The sequence below is a fragment of the Protomyctophum parallelum genome (assembly GCF_964188405.1).
Source record: "Protomyctophum parallelum genome assembly, chromosome: 6".
Taxonomy (NCBI): Eukaryota; Metazoa; Chordata; class Actinopteri; order Myctophiformes; family Myctophidae; genus Protomyctophum; species Protomyctophum parallelum.
Window position 1 is genome coordinate 30,689,730 of NC_139701.1, and position 15,562 is coordinate 30,705,291.

Genomic DNA, 15,562 nt, shown 5'->3' on the forward strand with positions numbered 1-15,562 from the left:
GATAAGTAAGCTGTGGAATACTTACCCAATAAATGCCAGGATTTTCTCTTGCCATATCCTAAGAATCTATGTGTTCCGACAGATTCGTATCCAACAAGGGGTGTGCAGATTCCATCCGCTATTTGCCCAATAAGCAGCAACACACCTGCATATGTGCCCTCGAATCCTAGCACGGCATGGTAATATACTAACAAATAGGTGAACCACAAAGAGGCGCAAAGGTCGTTTAAAATGTGCCCCACCGCATAACATACACGCTTGTAGATCGGTTGGCTGGTAGACATAGATAGCTCCATCCATGATTGATTAATTTCCCGTGATAAAAGTTCCTTTATTCACAGTTAAAGTTCTGTACTTTTCATATTTACAAATACATGATGCAAATGGTTACACTAACAAACGTTATGCAAACACAGTTCAACCTTGGTCTGAGCATCTCCAAATAAACGCTTTCCCAAAAATCTTGTGAAACCATAAAACAAACCTAATGCAAGATTATGCCAAACTGGGTCCCACGCTGGTCAGCTGAACAGGTTTAGCACCCAGAGTCAGCCTAATACCCTAAAGACAGGATGCCAGATTTCCCTCTGAACCATCAATGGACCATTGGTTCCATTTTTGCGCTGCAGTGTCTTCAGGATATCCTGAGATGAATTCTCCCCCGCAAGGGTCTATTATAGAATGCATGTCATCATACACTTGCGCAATGTTGATAACTCAAAGTAGTCAAAAATAACCAAATAACAAAGCTGTGGTCATGAAAACTCGTGAGCATCAAAGCCGTTTGCAGGGGTGCGTTCCCTTTTCACATGAGTGAGTCAAACATGGTACACACTCCACTTGAAACCCAGTTCTTGCTTATACAAGTCAAGTTTCATTTCCCTTCACACTAGACAATTTAATATCAATTTAAATGGTTTCTAGACAATTGGAAAATGAGAGCCAACCCTCAAGTTGACCAATTAGTTTGTCACGGTACACCCATAAAATAATATGCAACATAATTTTCATATGATTACTAAAACGTTAAACAATTTTGTTCCTCATACAGTTAGGTTAACCCTTAGTGGCTTCAGCAGTGTTTAAGTGGAATACTTAATTTTTCAGCTTGATCTCAAACACCCTGGAGTTGACCATTTAACTAGTCTCCAGTTTAGAAAACATTTTAATAAATCATACCAGTCCTGTTTTTCTCCAGAAATCAAAATTATGGATAAGAGAAATAGTTTTTGTGGGAACATAACCCAGAATAAAGAGTTCATATGACAGATGTATACATTCTGGCTTCGAATGATTACTCATTTCCAATGACTCAAAACTTGCTGTCATGATGAAAACAGTCTGGTGTAATAATTCAACCTAAATATTTTAGATTATTTACAATGCAAATCACAGATATTAGGAGGCTCTGTTGGGACAGTGACAAATTCAAGGCCATAAAATTACTATCTCCAATATAGAAACTTAAGCAGAGTTCTGAAATGGCTAACTGTACATAACGTAGATGACAGAGCACCAAGTTGTGGGACATACATTTCATTAGGCCGGGGGGGAAAAAGATAAAAAATAGAAGAAAATGACACATTAGTATTGAGATGCCTAGAAACTACTGTTACCAGCAGCAGTGGTTAAAAAAAGGGGAAAAGTTGATTTTTCATTCCAGTACTAATGATTTGGTGGATTCTTCATTTTAAGGCCCAGCAAACAGCAGTCCCTTCATTTCAGAGACAACAGACCCTGTAAATAATGAGACTACCTCACAAAGCTGCTTGTCCAACTGTGGCCTTCCGATAAATAAATCAAACAAACAGAAGAAAAGACAAGAAAAAAAAAAGTACAAACTGGTTTGAGTTGCTGTCATCATAGTCTCCTAGGTTCCCCTGAGGGTCCTAATCTTTCAACAGTAGTTTACAGTAGGCTCAGGACACAACAATCCCCCCACTGTATGGATGCTTTGATTGTCATAGCAGAGAATGAAGAGAGATGTGAACTCAATATGTATGAGGAAGGGACCTACACAGTACAATCCGGAGTGTTTAATTTACACTCCAGATTTGACTGTGCATGCACTTGTCCCATGACGCACATTAATTTACAATACATCCATAAATGCAAGCCCGCACACAACACAGTTATACAGTGAGCAACATTTGGGACAGATCAGATAAAATCTCATCGCGGGACACTCACTTGAGCTTTGAACATTTTACTTGGAAAGGCACAAACTATGATTTCCTGGTAAATTACCTTGTATAAAGAAATAAAAATCGAATATAATTTTATGTAAATTGACATTTCACGGCCATAATTCAGATAGTCTTGTGAAGGACTCATCCTAGTTCAGTCTTTATTAAGATTTTTCCTTAATCATTAATTTCAAACCTAAAATTTCACTTAAGTTTTTTTCTTACTATTTTCCCCAAAAGTGCAATATAATAATAATAATAATAATATAACAGTAAGAGAGCTTAATATCCATTTCTCTCAATCTTCCACAGTACCTGAGGCCAGTGACTGTGCTACAACATCGACAGACAAAAAAAAAGCCAAAGTGAGAAGGGGGAAAAAATGTATTCCAGAACAGAAAAAGGAAAAGTCTTGGTTTCAATCCAGGGATTTGACTTTGAAAACTGAAGATCCATCTATGAAAAAAAAAAAGTAAAAAAGAAAAGAAAAAAAAGAATTATAGATGAAATGCTTCCTGTCATGTCTTGCAGCGACTGCAGTGATATCATTAGTATAGTTCAATCTTGATCCCACAAATAAAGAACTATTCTCTCACGCTCTCTCTCTCTCTCTCTCGCTCTCTCTAAAAAAAGAAAAGAAACGCAAAAAAGAAGCAGATTTCTTTCAACTCGACCCACACGACAGTTCCCTCAGACCAATGGCTGACTGTTGGAACAATACATGTTCTGTATGGAATCTAGAATACAACTGTTTCAAACAGTATTGTTATTTTTGTCTTTTTTCATATTCACGGTTCATTGTTACAGCTTTTTTCCTCCTTTTTTCATTTTCATTTTTAAACTTTTTTCTCGAGCCCCTTCTTATAATGCAGGTACATTTGTATTTCTTTGACAAAGGAATTAAGTGTCTGTTGTGAAGTCGGTAGGACCACAACATTCCTTTACCCGCCAGTAGCAGGGGGAGCACTGAGAAAGAGAAGTGTGTGTGGGGGTCAGGGGGCAGAGAGTGAGCGATGGTGGGGGTGAGGGGGATATACCAATTGATGGGGATTTGGAAAGAAAGATGGTGATCTTGTGTAGTTGCTTCCATTTAAAACAGTGACCAGAATGTTTTCAAGTCCTCCCCGTAATCTTTTATGTCTTCTATTTGTGCCTCTGGAGGGCTTTCCTCTTTCTCCTCTTGAAGAAACAACAGCACCTGCAGGCAGAAGACAAGTGTGTTTGGCAGAAAGGGACTGACAAGGTGCAGGAATTCAAGCATGGAAATACTAATAGTATTAACTACTAACAGAGTAAAAATTACACTGGTGTGGAGAGGAGGGGCGCTCACGTTCCGTGCTCAGCCAATCAGCTGAGCACATTTCATGCTCCTACACGCAAACACACAAAACTGTGCATTCCGGGCCACACACCCACACACACACATAGGGGCTAACATAGCGCCCCTCAAAAAGTCACAGTATACACTGCCCCCTACTGGCTGAAATATTTATCTAGGCTGCACTGCTAGTGGCCACACCTAATCATGAATCATCATGATGCAGTAGTACCCGTTTGTCCTCAGGTGTCAATGGTTACACATTTACCAATACATCATGAGTGAAGTGTGGCCAGCAGTGCAACCTACTGTAGTTGAAAGCTTATTATACATAGCTTGGTTGAATACTTGATTCTGATTGGTCAATCGCAGAATTCAGCTGTGTGTTATTTCTCGATAACAGACCCATGCCTAATCAAACCCTCGGAGCACCTGCTGTGCCCCGCTTGATTTACTGCTGTTTCCAACATGACAGTCATGTAAACACACAATGTCATTTACAGCTAAACATTGCTCTCAAAAATGTTTTTGAAAACATTTGAGCGATAAATAGACAAAGCAGTACGCGAAAATGGATTCTATTTGATCAACTCACTTCCTTGTTGACAGTGCTGCAGCTGGGCAGACGCCGGCCAGCGCGACACTTTTATTAATTTAGGTATTAAGTAGCCATGTAATAAGCGGGATAATCTCTGCCTAGGTGGTGATCAGCCTTTGTCCCTATTGAGGTGTTATGGAAGCCCAGGTTTGCTTTGATAACAGCCATAAATGCATTTGTATTGTTGAGTCTCATGTCTCACACCTTCCTCTTGACAATACAACCTAGATTCTCTGTGGGGTTCAGGTCAGGCCAGTTGGCTGGTCAGTTAAGCACAGTATTACCATGGTCAGTACACCAGTTACTAGTAGTTTTGGCACTGTGGGCAGGTGCCAAATCTAACTATTTCCGTAGACAACGCCCTGGTAACGTCTGTCCCAACAGCCAGGAATCTTGGAGTTGTCCTGGACAGTCAGCTCTCGTTCAAAGCTCACATCACAGCTGTCACTCGATCATGTAGGTTCACACTCTATAACATACGACAAATTAGACCGTTCCTCACCCAGGAATCAGCCCAGCTCCTAATCCAGACAACAGTCTTGTCAAAACTCGACTTACTGGCCTTACTGGCCTACCAGCATGTGCACTTAAGCCTCTCCAGCTGATCCAAAATGCAGCAGCTCGCTTGGTCTTCAACCAGCCAAAATTCTCACATGTCTCCCCCCTGCTCCGCTCCCTCCACTGGCTCCCGGTCGCTGCCCGCACAGAATACAAAACTCTGATGCTGGCATTCAAAGCAACCAAAGGTATGGCTCCCCCATATCTTACAAGTATGATTGAACCCTACAAACCCTCCCGCGCACTCAGATCAGCCAATGCAGGGAAACTGGAAGTACCCTCACTAAAAACGCCGGGACAACGCTCCACACGTCCCAAACTCTTCTCCCTTCTGGCTCCAAAACTGTGGAATGCACTTCCCATTGCAGTCAGAACTGCAGCATCACTCCCAATCTTCCGCCGTAGCCTGAAAACCCACCTTTTCAGACTCCATCATGGCCCATAGCACTTACCCTAACCCCTTAGATAGCAATTCTGTTGGCTTAGATAGCATTTGACACAGACTTATAGCATGTTATGTAGACAGCACTATAATTGTATTGTATATAGTCATAGCACGCCATAGTACATATGTATAGCATAGTAGTAAATATGTATAGTTTATATGTATAGTGTATGTATAGTTTCATTATATAGATATTCCACTGTTACTTTCTTAGCTTACACATGTTTCATGATAAATGCTTTTATGTGATGTATTCCCATGCTTTTGTTCTTGCTTAAATGTAAATCGCTCTGGATTAAGAGCGTCTGCTAAATGCCTAAATTGTAAATTGCAAATCGAGCTGGAAAGGAAAATTAGCATCTCCATGAAGCCTGTGCATACAGGCACGATGTACTCTAAAAAGATGTCCGTGTTGAAACCATTGTTAAGTTTTCACTGTCAGTGGATCAACACCATCAGTTAACATGTGCCAAAATCACTGTGTTTTGTCAAGCCCAGAGTCTAAACACAACCAGCTATTATATTTTACAGCACTGTGTGTCTTCATACATTGACAAGGTTTATGTTGATCTTCCTTTTCAGGCAACACTTGGCACTTGGCATCATCAAGATTAAAACAAAACAAATGTTTTAAATACTTTATGCACAATGAATTGAGAATATATGAAAGTTTCACTTTTTGAATTATTTTATGGAAGAAAATCAGCCATACTGTTACAGTCTGATGCAAACACATTTTATTTCTACTAGTACCATCTTATAGCTAATTATTCAGCATTTAAGTCCGACGTCATTTTGTAGTGCTACGTTACGTCCGGGTCCAAGTGGTACCAGCTCCCGTCCGCATCTCATTGTAAATAGAATATCTAAATGCGTGAATCTTTTTACAATGACGTTATTTTTCAGAAAGGAAGCCATTGAGGGTTAAAATGGGTCTTCTAAAACGGGTAGTCCCAATACTTCATTGTGATTGGCTGGTTACCGTCACGTGACCGGTGTAAATTTCACCGATAACCCACTCCTGCAATCACTTTGTATCAAACTGCAGCCTTGTAGCGCTATTCTCCCGTCACATAGCCTACTTGCCGAGCACAACAAGGAAATGATGTTGCTCGCTCTGGTGGCGCAAAGCGTAGCTACTTTTGTGAATTCAATAGTTTTATTAGGTTAATATTGCTATATGTTTGTAACCGTTTTATTAGGTTAATATTGCTATATGTTTGTAACTGGCTGGGAGGTAGAAGACCCTCGGCTGCGCCTCGGGTCTGCCTACGCCCCCAGCCAGTGTAAAATAGCCGGTAACCTGAGACCTCTCGTGGCTTATTGCTTAATTAATGCTTCCAACTCAAGTAGAATTATTAATGTTTTGTACAAGTGTCCATGACAACAAAAATATATGATGTGGAGACAATAAAGACCATTATTATCATTATTATTGAAGGTGGCTCCATTTGCTCTGTAAAATATTTCGGGGGCATATTTAGAATGTGTGAGTATGTTGAATCTAGTTTGCATTAATGAGGATTTAGTTGACACAATAAAATAAAATGGCGATAGTATTCCATGTGGGGCAGACGGCCTGTCACAGCCAGATTAGGGAGAGCAGCGCAGCTTTGTTGTTGCGAGGAAAGCAGTAAAATTAGACTTTCGTGGTTGTTTTCGTCTCAGATTTAGTCCGACGGAGCGTCACAGTATAACTCTATGGGGACACAAAAGCGACACAAAAGTAGGACCCGGAAGTATCTCAGGAGGGGGCGCTCACGTCACAGCTAAAATACTTTATAGGCCAACAATAGATGATTCAAAAGAGGACTTATTCTCCCATGGTATATTAATGTATTCTAAAAGCTGCAGCAACCTGGTTTAAACTGTTCTGACTATTTGATTAATAACCGACAGAAACCCTGTGTAAATCAGAATATTAATCTTACTTGGTTTCATCTGCCACTTCGATCTCGGTGGGAGCAGTGATGGGAGCATTGGAGTGTCCAGCGGTGGGATCATCAGTGTTTAGCTCGCCATTTGTTGAGCTCATCACCTGCACGCACCAAAGAGCAGGAAACAAAATGTGTTTCACCTACACACATCACGTCATCGGCTGCGTTGGAGACCATTACAACATTCTTATGAAGTCATGATCGTGTCGTAATTCCAGCCGTGCGAGTGGAGAAGCATAGTATAACCCATTTCCTTTTTAGGGCATAGGATGCAATTCTACCAACAAACACTAGGTGGCATGTTTATTCCACAAAATTATGTCATAAAAGCCTTCTGACCCCTAATAATGAACAAATGGCTATTTACCATGTGGTAAGTCATGAAAAGTTCCATCTACAGACTGGATTCCTCTTTAATATAGATATTCACAATGCTCACCGGCTATGCTCATCGAACTTGACAATGGCTATGCTGTATTGTATGTATTCCCCTCTTCATAAAGGTTTTGAATGACAGTAGCTGCTGGATGTCATGTCTGTGATTAGCCTAGAGCAAATTAGCCACACCGCACATACATGAGCAAATGCAGACGGAACAGGCCGAGCAGACGCAGCCATTGAAAATGGTGTGCGAGCACACAGGTTGATAGACAACCTGGGTGGACAGGCAGTGTGGAGTCACACAGGTTGATAGACAACCTGGATGGACAGGCAGTGTGGAGTCAGTGTTGGGAGAGGAAGCAGAGACAGCCATGCAGCGTCATGCATTAAGCTAGCTGAGCAGCAGCAGCAGTACCTGAACAGAGCCCCCCAGCCGCTCAGCTGTGAGGTGCGACCCCAGAGTCTCCTTATTGGTCACGGGAGTGGGCTGAGACTCACTTCCTTTGGGCTCAGGCGACTGACGCAAAGAGCAAAAGGGGTGGAGGCAGGTGTTGGTGGTCGGATGAGAATGGGAGGGGCGAGGGGGTTGAAGGAGTGGAGGGGTAGAGGGAAGTGAGGTGTTGGGGTGGTGGTGGTGATGAAGGAGGGGGAGGGAGGGTGAATAAAAAAGTGGAAAGAAACAAAAACAAACAAAAGAAATTATAGAAGACATCTCCCAAGCAGAAGCAGGCTTGTTAAGACAAATCTATGTTAAAAGGGGACGGTGGGGAAGCAAAAACGCATGTAAAGCACAAATCAACACACTAATAAATCATGCAGGAATAAAAACAACAGCCTTGATCAGACAGATACCACCTACAGTGAGTACAGATGTACTTTTTAGCTCTGGATATTATTTATCCACTATTTAGCAATTTACAAGTGGTGTCTTATAAAAACTAGTTCCATTTCATTCAATTTCCTTAAAAGGGGAAAGCACAATAACAGCCCTTCAAGAATTCAAGTATTACTCAAAATATTTTCACTTAAAACAGGACCTAATTTGCCGTACAGAGAAACATTTTCATATCAATGTGCTGCCAATATACAGGTTTAATGTGTGTTTTTAGTTAAACAAACGCCATTGACAATGGACAGAGTTTAATGTTTGTTTAGTCGCGAACACAAACATTAAATGCTATTAACAATAAAGAGAATTTAATGTTGGTTTTGTCTGCGTTTGTTTTACATCACCATTACATCACATAATCATAGCAACATGAGTTAACTTTAATATATTAGCGCCCCTCTCTTCACACGGGTGTGATTTTTGTGTGTAATCTGCTGATTTCTGTATAACTCAGGATTTATAACATCATCATTTCAAACAATCGCTCATTGTGGAATACATATTTTGATGCTAAGGTGTGCATAAGCATAAGTTAGGGTTTAATATTGTTAATATGCCAATCACACTAGAGTGGAGAGTAATAAATGGGGGCTAGAGTCCACAACAATAAGTCAATCATAAAACCAAATGTTATGCTTACTGTAACTTTACAGGAAACCATAAGTGAGACTGATCAACAATGAAAACCTGATTTGTACCACATGAGTCAGCAATGTTCAAAAAGTATTTTAACCTGAGACCCGAGTGAATTATCATTTGTGTCCCAACTGATAACATGGCAAGATCAAGGCGTGGAGAGCATGCTAATAAAGGAATTATGGAAAGAAAATAAGGAAAAAGGTATAAAGCTCGTCACACACTAAGCAGCATAAAGCTTGTCATTATTGGTATGAACAATGCCCTGTGCATTTTCAACTCATGCATGCAATGACTAAAGCTTAGGGTGGTTGGGTGTGTGGCATACAATGCTAAAGCCAAAGAAAACGATGCTTCGTTTTACAAATTGAGCTGCAGAGCTTTCAGGATCGCAACGGTTATTTTGGGTGAAATAAGCAGTTTTTCTTTCTAACAGAGCAAGGCTAGTAGGTGAAAGCATTTCATTATTTAAAAAAAAAACGAATGTAGAGTGTAACTGGAGGAAATAGGAAGAGTAGGAGGGGTAGAGGAATCGAACAGCGACCAATTATCTAGCAAGCTTCTGATAAGTTTGGGTCAATAGCAAACTGGGTAACATGACTGACTGACTTGACTAGGTACATGGTTCGTTATTCGCATGTGCATGGTTGGGTGTGGTAGTAGCAGTGGAAAGCAGTGGAAAGCTCACCTGGTTTTTGGTCTGCTGTTGTGCTTTGTCTCTGCTGGGCTGTACAGGCGTGTCACTGGGGATTGGACCTATTGGTGTGGGCTATGGAGGACATACGGGATGAACAGACGGAGAATGTGAGGAGAAAAACCTAATATAAAGTCAAATTCAGAACAAAACACCCACAAGGTGAGGATTGTTGAGATGCCAGGCTTTGCTAAAAGTATGCATTCCCATTATTCATGTCAGAAGCCTGAACAAAGTAGGAGAGGAGAGGGAGATGAGATGATGAATGACTCACAAGTGGCTTGCCGACCCAGTCATATTCATAATCAAAGACATAGCTGTTCCTGTCAAACAGATCAGTGAAGAGTTTCCTCAAGTAGTCGTAATCAGGCTTTTCGAAGAAGTCCAGCCTCCTCACATAACGCAGGTAGGTGGCCATCTCTTCTGCAGCAAAAGGCCACAAATTAGTATCATGTTTATAATATATAAATATCAGTTACAAGTAAAGTGAAATTAAAATGGTGATGAAAAGGTGATATAACAAAAGACACAAAGCCTGTTTCTACTGACCGGGGAAGCTTTCACAAAGCACTTCAATTGGTGTGGCTCGTTTTGTGTCACCAATCTTCTGATACCTCTCCTTCAAAGTGTCCGCCTGAGAAGGGAGAGAAATTGTCAGTTGACAGAACAATGATGACAGTAAGGTCACAAAATAAATCACATAGTTAGTTTATACAGGGACACGTGAGTCGCTTGCCAGAGCTGTAATCAGCTGTCAGTCAGCTGATTGTATCAATCAGCCTAGCTTCATATTAGTCATTCACATCTCAGCTGATCACGTCACACTTCCATACTCCAATCACGCCTCATTCCCTCAACAAGGCGGCCCCTTTAAAATTCGGCTCACTGCTTCACAGTAGCTGCGCTTCCATTGCTTCTCGGACGCTGCTGCTGCCAAACTTGCCTCCACCACCCCAGCCTCCACCTTTGATCAGAGTCTGGCATAGGCTCAAATACTTTCGAATTTACTTCTGCTGATGAGACAATTTGGCCAATATCGATATTTAATTGCTGTTCATGGCTGATATATTACCGATGTCGATATCTCATTCCGTATTAAGTCAGATTCAACTTTATTACCTTATATTTAATATTGTGAGATTGTAGATCTGTTCAAGCTGTTACTTTGGGCTTGTTTATGCTGCTTTGACAAAATTCAGAGAATATCCCAGAGTGCGGAGCCTTTAACGCCAAGTTTAACTGTATACCATTTGTTGCAATAAATGGAGAATCTACTTTGACGTGAGTGTTTCCTGTCCAAAGTAAAGCCATGCCAAATGTACAGCAATTTGGGGCATTGCATAGCTGGTGGGGCAAATTAATTGAATAGGTATAATAATATTTAAATCTCATACACAAGGTGCTTTGTTGTCAACTGTTATTTTCTCTTCTACAACTAGTTGTTGGCACCCCCCCTCAATGTGCATACTGTAGTGGAATCCCCGTCACTGCCAACCGCTACTGTACTCTGGGAAGGGTGTAGACATCCATGTCTCTTCTGTCAGTAGGTGCTTCTTTTCAAGTGACAGTGTGACGTTTCACTGGGAGGACACGCTATCCCTACCCAGTTTGGCTCCCTGCCTAACAGGCGCCCTGACCACTCTGTTGGAGTCACTAGTGCAGCGACAGAGAACACCCTCCACTGTTAAATTATGTTTGTTGGAGTGTCCAGCCAAGGAGTCATCGGAGGAATCGAACCTCATTCTCCAAGTACTTTAGCCCTATGCCCCCGTCAAGGTGCTTTTTATTGCAAATGCATTCCCAAGCCTTTTTTAATTTTTTGTCATAGTCACATGGATATGCACTGGCTACAGGGGGTTCTGTGTTTGACTTTACCAAAGGAAAGAACTACAGCAACGTTTTAAGCATTCATAAATCCATAGATGATAATTCACTTTACGCAATTGACCATGTTCACACAGCGGCCATTTTGCTCAGTCATATTCCTGAAAGGGTGGGGATTCCCTAAACATATGAAATGTGCAGTCAGTGTTACACACATACACACAAATATACAAAAATAGAACACCAGTGTGGAGACCTTCCAGTGCCATCAGGGTGTTAGGAACGGCGTTCTTTTCCTGGGGAGGTGTAAACTTTAGTCTGTGTGCCTGAGGCCATGCGGATGATATGTACGAAACAGGACACCACAGACCACACCAAAGAGAGTGTAAGAGGAAACAGCACCTCTCTGCACGCCGCATTTAAGTTATTATAGAACTCTGACGGCATGAGGGGGACATCCAACAACATGCAACCGCACCTTTAGGCCCTGCCAGGGAAGGCTCCCTCGTAGGAAGTACATGAACATGTGACCCAGTGCTTCCAGGTCGTCCCTTCTGCTTTGCTCTGAAAAAGACACACAAGGTGGGTGAGGGTTGTACGTGCGGGAAAGCCGGAGAACATTTTCTTAAGTGGCTGCTAAGGACAAGAGAGAGTGGCAGGGTTTGTTACTGTACATTTTGGGACTGCCTTCCATTTTAAATAGAACAAACCACTGCAGTTCTCAAGTGAAATGGTTCATCTGGAGTACTGCCTGTCGGTCTTGTATCTCCTCACCTTTGCCCAGGTGTGTGTTGATGCTCATATAGCGTGCTGTGCCCGTCAGGCTCTTGTGCTCCCGGTAAGGGATGTGTTTTTTGGTCTCGGGATCAATGTACTCTTTGGCCAGACCAAAGTCAATTATGTGGATGGTGTGCTGCCGCTTGCTTCCCGGCCGTCCCACCAAAAAGTTCTCTGGCTTGACATCTCTGTATATCAAGCTCTTGGTGTGGACATACTCCATCCGTGTTATCTGGTGGGCAAAAGCGAGAAGAGAACACTCATTCAGAGGCCATTTTCAAATGTAAACATGAGGCTTACACTTTTGCATAAATAAGCTCACAATGAACTAATGCAGCACATAGTACATCAGCACTTTCTCCTGCCAATGTTGTCTGCTCCTTTTACCTTTTAATGTTTTTTAAAAGGCTTTGCCTTTTTTTAATGTGTCTATTGTTTTTAAATGTGAAGCATTATGAGCCGTGGAGAGCGGTATTTTGCTCCCCTGTATATGTGTAGTGTATATTGTGGATTGATAGTAAGCTTTCAATCCTAAAATTAACTAGAACTGCACTCTGTCGAGTGCATACTTGCTTGTTGCACACTAGTAGGCCATAAATGGCCTACTAGTGCGCAAGCAGAGCGCGCAAGTACTTTCGACCGCTACAAACTGTCAAATCTCAGTTTCTCTGTGAAGGAACGTTTGAAATGTTGAATTATTAGGTTTAACTATATGCTACCTACCTACTTTATGCATGTAACTGACTACTTGTGCCTGATATGGCAGTGGTGCCAGATTACATACATGTATACATAGGAGCATTACCTTTAATCCTCCCAACACTAAAACATATCGTCATTACGTCACCATCGAAAACCAATTGCACTCTGGCATTGGGTCCTTTAATCCACATCTTTATTACGTCATCATTGAGAGCTAGTTATACATATACTATGTATATGTATGTAATTTGTAAGTTGATTAGCGGTATACTGTGGTTACTTTGCGCCGTATGCACCGTCCCAGCCGTCCCGCCAATTTTGTTGCGTATGGACCATCCCAGCAATTTTGATGCGTATGCACCGTCCCAGCAAATTACGTAATGACTAATTGTGCCTAATATGGCAGTGGTGCTGCTAGATTACATACATGTATACATAGGAGCATTACCTTTAATCCTCCCGACACTAAAACATATTGCCATTACGTCACCACCATCGATTTTTTTTTATACATATACATAGTATATGTATAACTAGCTCTCAATGATTACGTAATAAAGATGTGGATTGGCCCAGGCCGTAGCGTAACGGTCTGGGCACCGGACTGGTGATCCAGTCGCGGTGTGCCGCGGGTTCGACTCCCGGACCCGACACGGCCTTTACCGCATGTCATCCCCCCATCTCTCTCCCGTTTCCTGTCAGCCTACTTTCTATCCCTTAAAAAATCAATAAAAGGCGTAAGCCGCAAAAAAAAATATCTTAAAAAAAAAAAAAAAAAAAAGATGTGGATTAAAGGACCCAATGGCAGAGTGTAATTGGTTTTCGATGGTGACGTAATGACGATAAGTTGTAGTATTGGGAGGATTAAAGGTAATGCTCCTATGTATACATGTATGTAATCTGGCACCACTGCCGTATCAGGCACATTTAGTCATTACGTCATTTGCTGGGACGGTGCATACGCATCAAAATTGCTGGGACGGTTCATACGCATCAAAATTGGCGGGACGGCTGGGACGGTGCATACGAGTCCCGGGCGAAACTAGTACTTGCACGCTCTGCTTGCACAAGTAATTATGGAGCATAAAATCGCATACAAAATGTACATTGAAGGGCCTCATTAATCCAGTGATGCAAAACATATTTAGAAAAACCTCTGACAAAGTATGAACCTCAACTTCATGGTCACTTTGCAGGTGCAATTTTACCACTAATGCTATGGCTGCCCTCCATACATCCTTACCAGCTGTATGGCTATCATGAGGACGGTCTTGAGGGAGAAGGTGCGGTCGCAGAGGTCAAAAAGGTCCTCTAAACTAGGCCCAAGCAGCTCCAGCACCATGGCATTGTATTTCCCACAGGGGCCAAAGTAGTACACCTGAGGGATTCCCTCTATGGAGACAAACACACAAATGGATTATGTTAATACATCTGCAGTACACTATTAAAATATGTTCCAGTGGTAAAAGATTACCAACACTCAATGTGCACTTGGAGAGCACTTGTTTTTCATGACTGATGTCACCATTTTGCATGCCATACACATTCGGAACAGCAGAGTTTAACTACGTGGTTCTGTAAGCTTTTTCTTTAAGCTGGCGTTCAACAGCATTATAGCAGTAATGGCAGCCTAGATACAGTTAAAGCTGTGGACCTCTGGCTCCGTCCTCAAGCTCCTCACAAAAATAGTGCTCTAAATGGGGGGGGGGGGGGATATATGTTTCACATAGGGGGGATTTATTCATCCCGAATATAGATGAACTTAGATGAACCTCTAGTCAATTGAAATATGCACAATTCCCAAAATGCCCCACCAAATCCAGGCCCTGCTGAACTTTGTCTCACTTTCACACCAAGCTATGATGGGGAACTTGTCATTTATTCTTGGTCATCAAGCTTCTGACAGGTTTGCTAAACCAAGAATTGTAATTTAAAAAGGGGTATAAAAATAGGGTAAAAAAAAGAAAACGAATAAAAAAACCCATTGTGATCATCAAGTGAGACCTCTTATAACAACACCACTCAAGGTACCTGTCAACACCCACGAGGCATCTGCTATTAGCCACCACACCCCGTTTGGCTGTTGTGTGCATGACTTGAGAAGAATGTGGATGGATCGACATCACAATACGCTTTCTCCAAACATAGGCCAACTAGTAGGTTTGACTGTGGGCTAATAGGGGTGCGGTTAAAGAGAACTTCAACAGAATCACAAATCACATGCATAGTTGCCCTCTGCAGACCACACCTAGTAGTGATGCACAGGTCCCCGTGGGGTGGGTGGACTGGTCAACATTTCAGATGCAATTATAGCGGGGCGGGTCAACACATGAAAAACGTGTTAATTATTTGATCAAGTATATGCCTCTAATGATATCCCGGCTGCAGGTCAACTAACTCTACATTGTCATTTAATGTTCCCTCATGTAGTGTACACAATTACAAAGGACAGGGAAAAGATTCATCGTCTATACCCTGAGCTAAACCAAACCTGCAGCATAGCCTTTTAGCCTACCTGGTGCTGAATATACCGTTCCGTTGACTCCAGTTTCCTAAATGTCTCAACTGATTGACTTTTATTTTAATCACGCATCACTAACACCTTCTAGAGCAAGCT

At 41.8% G+C, this 15,562-nt stretch overlaps 1 protein-coding gene across 5 annotated transcripts in view; it reads right to left on the bottom strand.

Annotated features, from left to right (window-relative positions):
• Positions 1–310: 310 nt before the first annotated feature.
• csnk1g2b (casein kinase 1, gamma 2b) overlaps positions 311–15,562 on the bottom strand; it is a 63,555-nt gene continuing 48,303 nt past the window's right edge. For 2 of the 5 annotated variants that reach the window (XM_083766431.1, XM_083766432.1), the window contains exons 4-12: positions 14,189–14,337; positions 12,241–12,475; positions 11,945–12,030; positions 10,192–10,276; positions 9,917–10,065; positions 9,637–9,717; positions 7,839–7,940; positions 7,037–7,143; positions 311–3,384 (exon numbers count right to left, since the gene is read on the bottom strand). In XM_083766431.1, the coding sequence (XP_083622557.1) occupies positions 3,330–3,384; positions 7,037–7,143; positions 7,839–7,940; positions 9,637–9,717; positions 9,917–10,065; positions 10,192–10,276; positions 11,945–12,030; positions 12,241–12,475; positions 14,189–14,337 (1,049 nt within the window). In that variant the 3' untranslated portion in view covers positions 311–3,329. The remainder of the gene's footprint in view (positions 3,385–7,036; positions 7,144–7,838; positions 7,941–9,636; positions 9,718–9,916; positions 10,066–10,191; positions 10,277–11,944; positions 12,031–12,240; positions 12,476–14,188; positions 14,338–15,562) is intronic. The other 3 variants (XM_083766433.1, XM_083766435.1, XM_083766434.1) reach the window with 3 other exon arrangements.